General features: G+C 41.6%; 1 protein-coding gene across 4 annotated transcripts in view; it reads left to right on the top strand.

Moving 5' to 3' along the window:
- The window catches only part of paqr6 (progestin and adipoQ receptor family member VI), a 31,032-nt gene that overhangs the window by 17,886 nt on the left and 6,525 nt on the right, over window positions 1-6,621 (top strand). For all 4 annotated transcript variants that reach the window (XM_020609667.1, XM_020609670.1, XM_020609669.1 and 1 more), the window contains 4 exons: window positions 2,584-2,852; window positions 3,376-3,503; window positions 4,366-4,571; window positions 6,158-6,284. In XM_020609667.1, coding sequence (XP_020465323.1) covers window positions 2,584-2,852; window positions 3,376-3,503; window positions 4,366-4,571; window positions 6,158-6,284 — 730 coding nt within the window. The remainder of the gene's footprint in view (window positions 1-2,583; window positions 2,853-3,375; window positions 3,504-4,365; window positions 4,572-6,157; window positions 6,285-6,621) is intronic.

The raw sequence follows: 6,621 nt of genomic DNA, 5'->3' as shown, positions 1-6,621 counted from the left end.
CTGAAAAACTATAACAACTCCGCAGGGTGGAACAGCCAGGCTTAACTCGGCACAAATTCATGTTTTCGTAGTGACTCAGTTGTTCCATCATTGAGATAGATGACCTCGTGCAGCAGGGTGTGGTGAACAGGAGTATGCATGCCTTTATCACACTAAGCATATCATCAGTGTAACAGCTTGGTTACTTTTTTCCTTGGTAACTTATTTTGAAAACTCGGAGGTGTTTATTGCTTCATATACTGTGTGTAAGTTGTCAAAACAGTGTTTTTCTACTCATTTGGTTGTGTTTGCTGGTTATGTTCATCCTTTTATAATTCTACTGTGCTTTTTAATCGTGTTTCTGCGTGTTTTTGAAGGAGGATTTGGGTTCTGTTCAAATGCAGAGCATGGGGGAGCTGTGGCTCAGGAGTTAGAGCAGGTCGTTTCCTAGCTGGAAGATTAGCAGTTCGATTCCCAGCTTGTCCAGTGCGCATGTCGAAGTATCCTTGAGCAAGACACTGAACCCCAGTTGCTCCCAGTGAGTGCTTGGAAGTGTGAAAGTGCTTTGAGTGTGCTGCAACACATAGAAAAGCGCTATACAAGTATAAGACCATTTACCATGTACAGTTTTGTCACATGATTCCTACTCATGTTGGACAGCGTGACAGGACATACTTGCTCTGTGGAGCTGCACTACATATGTCACTGCTGATGAGAGCTCATGTCCTCAGGAGTATAGTTTCCTGGTACATGTCCACAAACATCAAGTCAGCTTCCCAAAGTTCACTGCAGCAATAACATTCTTGACTTGGCCGTTTTCAGTTTAATAAAGTCATCTTCTATTGTCTCTTATCTCTTATAGCCAGTTATAATCTAATTATATGGATTTTGCATGCGTAGAATTAACATTCACATCAGTCACACAGCTTGCAAAAAACTGACTATTCAAATCACTGGCATCACATGAGGTTAATGATCTGAATTCAAATGAGTTTTTTCACACTGCGGTGAACAGAGTGACTTTTAGTAACTGTCGGCATCAACATAAGCTTTGGGTGTGTTTGTGTTGTTGCTTGTGTACTACTATGTCTTCCAGTCCTGATAAATGCACAATATGTACTTGTGTGCATGAATGTTGATGCACGGGGTACTTGTGCATGTTCTCCATGATAGGATAGTGTGTGTGTGTGTGTGTGTGTGTGTGTGTGTGTCTGTGAGTGAGTGAGTGAGAGGAGGCCCTTCATTTCCATCCAGCACAGTGTGTAACAGATATCCTCTGGACCCTGTACTCTCAAGGCTTTAGCCTCCACAAAGCTCACTTTGTCATAGTTAGCAGGCGGAGGCCTGCAGCTGGGTTGCAGTAAGTGGCAGTCACCTCAGGTTGTTGCTACATTACCAGAGAGGAACCCATCAAGGCCTGAGCTGTAATGACAGGAGCGATACCAGGAAATATTTGACTGGCATCATGATCTTAGCGACAGTTGTTTTGACAAAGGTAAAAATCCAATGAAGATTTAGGATTTGTCTCGAGTCTTAGGCTGTTGACAGAGAAGGAATGTTCTGGCTCTGACAGACATGTTCTTATTATCACGCTCACTTTCTCTCAGGCCACTGCCATGTGACAGTGTCAGGCATTCTTCACATCGTTGTCTCAAGAGCAGCCACAATAGGAGGTTGTTCTCAGTATCTGCTCTTCCACACCACGCTCTACCAGACATCAGTCACATCAAAGACCCGGTCAAATGTATAATCTTTAATGCTGATAGAACTGTTCCACTTTGGACATCATCCCAGAGATAAACCTGGAACACAATGTTCAGAAATCGGATATGTTGCAACCGGTTCAGTGTTGATGACTCCACTGCTGTATGTCAGTGATGACTCAAACAACCCAGATAGTGTTCAGTTCATTTTAATGAAAAGAGAGGATAAGAGTGCAGACTTTTCTTATCAGTGTACTACAGAAGGGTTTCTCCCTGCCTCTAAATATCCTGTGAAATCAGTTAATCACACACCTCATGGCTATGGCTATTTTCTAGTGCCAGGGTAAATATTGACATGGTACACTGTAGAGTTGTCTGTGCTAGCTGTAATAGAACTCAACATTAAGTAACTTTGTCTGCACTGGGTTTTTGTTGTAGTGTCGTCATGATGCATTAGCTATGTTAAGTAAGTTTCAGTTTGATTTTGATACTGTACTAAAAGAAACTGAAACCAGTGAGTGTCTAAAACGGGAACACAATGAATGCAAGTTGCACTGTAATCATTTAAATGATTTCTTCCCATCTTAAAGATGATTTAAATAAATGATGATGATTTAAATAAATGATTTAAATAAATTTAAATGATTACAGTGCAACTTGCATTCATTGTGAAATGGCTGTCAGTAATGTAACTTGTAACCACTGAATGATCCTTTTAAAGAGTTCAGATTAGTTTTAAACATCGGGGAAAAACCAGCAAACATTAGTCAGAAGATCTCAGAGACCTGCTGGTGCCATGGGACGGCAGTAGCTCTTTAACAGGTTCCTGACCATACAGAATTATAAGTGAGAAGAAGAATCTTTGGTGTCTGACTGTCTGTGTTGTTGTGCATCCCTGCAGTGTTTCCCGTGTGGCGGGGGATTGGGGCCCATAGTGGCGTCGGAGGTGGGTGGAGCCAAGGCTGGGGACGCTGGTTGCAATGGGAGCCAGACTATCCAGGACAAGGGGCCCGGATCCCGGTATTTGACTGCCCTATCTGGTTAGTCCTCTGTCGGGGGCGTGCCAGGCTCAGAGAGGTTTGTCAGAGAGGGAGGGGTGCCTTTAGACTGCCTACAGACATGCTTAGCATCAAGCTTCCCCAGCTCTTTGACAGCCACCAGGTCCCAAAGGTAAGCAAGGAAGGGGCTTCTCTACAAGGTTAACAAAGTGTCTGGAAGGCTTTCCTATAGTTTGTTTTATTCTATTTTTAGAAGAAAGTTCATATATTCTATACAGTAACCGAATGCATAAAGCAGGGGAACTGGTATGACTGTGTCACAGAGGATGGTGCTCTGAGCTCCTTTAATCAAATGATTCAATAAAAATAGGAATTTGGTACTAAAGGTTTTGAATAGCTCTGCCTGTGGTTTCCAGTGATTCATCACATGAAACATGGTGGAACAACCCACATATGCACAGTATGTCATCTGTGATGAAGGATTGCATTCTGACCCTGGTTTACTTTAAGTGGTCAGTAGCCAAAAAAGTTGGGAATAGAGGTATGCCGATATATTAGCTTATTGCAGATATAATAGTGTCAGTGTATGTGTTATTTGGTAAGATTTATCTGAGGTAATTTGAAGACAATGTAGGAGACAAGGAGTTTGTTTCAACAAGAGTTTTTTTACAGTGTTGTTTCTGGGTGGTCCTCAGGTGTTCAGGGAGGACAGCATCATTTCTGGATACCGTCACCCACGCAGTTCAGTGCTGGACTGTATCCTCAGCAGCTTCCAAATGAACAATGAGACAATCAACATCTGGACCCATTTCCTGCCAACATGGTGGGTGTCAGTCTTTTCAATTATCCCATGTTCATTTAATCTATGTTGTTCAGTGCACTTTCATGTGTCACCGTTGTCTTGGTGCACCTGAAGATCCAATACGAGACAAAGACATGTTCAGCAACTATTCATAGTCTTTTTGCTGTGATCTTTTATGTATACAACTTCTAAGAAATGGCTTATGAATTGCCCCAATGTTTGACTTTAAAGTTAAAGAAAATCTTCTCACATGTACAAACCCCAATTCCAATGAAGTTGGACATTGTGTAAAACGTAAATAAAAACAGAATACGTTGACTTGCAAATCATTTTTGACCCATATTTAATTGAATACACCACAAAACAAGATATTTAATGTTCAAACTGTTAAACTTTGTTTTTTGCAAATATTCACTCTTTGAATTTGATGCCAGCTTAGGTTGATTGGTGACTCTAAATTGCCTGTAGGAGTGTGTGTGTGTGGTTGTTTGTCTACATGTCAGCCCTCTGATAGACTGGCGAGGGTGGACCCCATGTTGGAGATGCAATTCCTTAAAGCCTATGTGGGGGGTTGAAGCAGGATCCCCAAAACTATGAAGATCCTGAATCAAAACACACACAAGCCATGGAGATGCAATTCCTTAAAGCCTATGTAGTACTGTGAAGAAGATAAATATGGATAATACCCTAACATGATTAGGGTAAATGGGGGGGGGAGATGCTTGTAAATTGCATTCTGCAGTCCAGAATGACAGAATCATCCAGGTACAGCAGAGTTGAAGCACCTGGGACAATAGAAGTCAGAGTGAAGCAGTTATAAACTGAGGTATTATAAACGTGAGGTTTTATGTCACTGCACTAAGAGAAAAATGGCATTTTTCAGGTATTTCCTGTGGCGTTTCTGCATCCTATGCTCCACTCTGAATTTCCTGACTGACATCTACACCTGGCCCCTCCTGGTGTACATGGTGGTTATCTGCATTTACCCCTTCACTTCTAGCTGTGCACACACCTTCAGCACCATGTCCCCAGAATCATGCCACATCTGCTATTTCTTTGACTACGGAGCCCTCAGCCTCTACAGCCTGGGTAAGTCTTGGCAAAGATTTAGCTCTGCCTGCTGAAGTCCAGGGTCATCTTGAAGTTAGAGGTGAAGGGGTGAGAGACTGAGCTCACCAGACAACTGTTGTTCAATTAAAGACTGGGAACCAGGGGAGTTGGTTTAGTATAGTACAATGATCTTGTGTTTCTGCCTGGACAATCATCCTTGCTTACCTGCAGCTGATGAAGATATTTATTAGGAATACCCATCTAGAATTATAGTAGTGAATGTGTGATGTCATGAAAAGCATTGACCAAGACCTCAGTACTTGTGACAATTGGGGGTGCAGCCTTGTAGTACTGTGAAGGTGGAAAAATGCTGCATTAGAAACATCCATTATATGAGCGGTGAAAGGCAGAGTACTGTCAAAAATTACATCTTAACTTTTACATTGATCAGGGCAGAACCCAGCCATGAATGGGCAAAGTGAATTAATTTGTCTTGAAGAGAGCTGACGTAGATCTGACTAGAAGCATCTCACATTTGTGTTCAGTTTCCAACACTTATGAGTCATCCATTTATAATCTCATCCAGGCACTGAACTAAGGACCGCGGTGGAACACAGTCAGTGGGGTTAACTGCTGTACAAGCAGTCATTTGAACAACCTGTTTTCCTGTAGCATCTGCTGACACTGTCAGTCTGTTTTAACCTCTAGAGTCCCTGCGTCCTCATATGAGGACCGCACAGCTTGGGTTTCCAAAGCTCAGGACTCTAGAGGTTATGGTGACACGTCCATGCAGTACAGATTCATTGTCTGCACTTGAATTGTGCATTTCAAGTTGAGTCTATGTTCACAGTTGTCTGTGTATTTCAGATTGGCGCACAGACTAAAGTTCAAGTCTGTCTCAGTGATTAGAGCTGCAGAGGGGTGGTGGGATGTCACTGTAACATCTACACTGTGCCTCTCTTTGTCTTCAGACAGTTCCAGTACACTGAAAAGCTTTCTGATAGGCAGATCGTTGCTTGTAAATTGCAGACATTAATTATGTTAAATGACAAAGAAATGTATGGTAAAAGCCTTGGTGTGTAGATTCTCCTTGTTCTACTCTGGCGACTCCCAGTGGGTGTATCAGAGAACACACCATAGCAGACAAACGACACCATTCTCCGACTGCCAGCTGAATACAAATCTTTAGATAATACATTTATAGCTTTAATGCTGCTGTGTTTTAAATGCCTTGATTTGATGTCTTCTTCCTCCTGTCCTCCCTCTTCTTTCAGCAGTAAATGTTGATTTGTGAATTTCTTGGAAAACCAGATTTAGCTTTTTTTATGAATGTATTGAAACTGCTGCGAGTCGTACATAATTTACCAAAAGATACATTTAAGCTTTATTTACATAAAAAATGCAGTTATTATGAACATAATGATCTGTACACAAATACATCCACATATACTGCATACACAGACATTCATCATGCAGTATACTTTAATATACATGAATGTAAACTAAATAAAGGCATGTGCAGGAGCAGTAGGAAGCCAGAAGCTCCAGAAGGCAAGATGAACAGAGTTACAGCAACACCTCATGTTAAATCACTTAGCATTTTAATGTTGTGTGTTTGTGGTCAGGTTGTGCCATCAGCTATGGGTACTACGTCATGCCAGACTGCTGGGTGAACAGCTTGCTCCATCAACATTTTGTCCTCATTGCCGTTGGAAACACACTGCTGTGTACCAGCCTGTCCTGCTATTCCAGGTAAGAAGCTGCTGTGGACATCAGCCCACAGGCTCATATAGACAATAAAGTGTGAACAGTTGCTTTCAATTTGTGGGAATTTTACCTTCTGGAGTTGATGTAAATAAATGTTTTTCAAAGAAATGTACAGTAACATCTCCTTTAGACATCAGGCTCAAAGTATTAAAAGCAGATGTCAGGAAAGGTACTTGTTTCTTCAGTGCAGATAACCTCTCGACTGGAGCATTTGATTTAATTAAATGCCAGGATAACACAAGGTTTTAGTGATTTACTTGTTCCTTCCAGGATGGTAAAGCCTCTGAAACAGTATTTGTACTATTATGTGACAATGAATGTT

The sequence above is a fragment of the Monopterus albus genome, unplaced genomic scaffold, assembly GCF_001952655.1.
Source record: "Monopterus albus unplaced genomic scaffold, M_albus_1.0 scaffold101.1, whole genome shotgun sequence".
Classification (NCBI taxonomy): domain Eukaryota; kingdom Metazoa; phylum Chordata; class Actinopteri; order Synbranchiformes; family Synbranchidae; genus Monopterus; species Monopterus albus.
The sequence above is the reverse complement of the archived record's forward strand: the minus strand, read 5'-3'. Positions and strand labels throughout refer to the sequence as shown.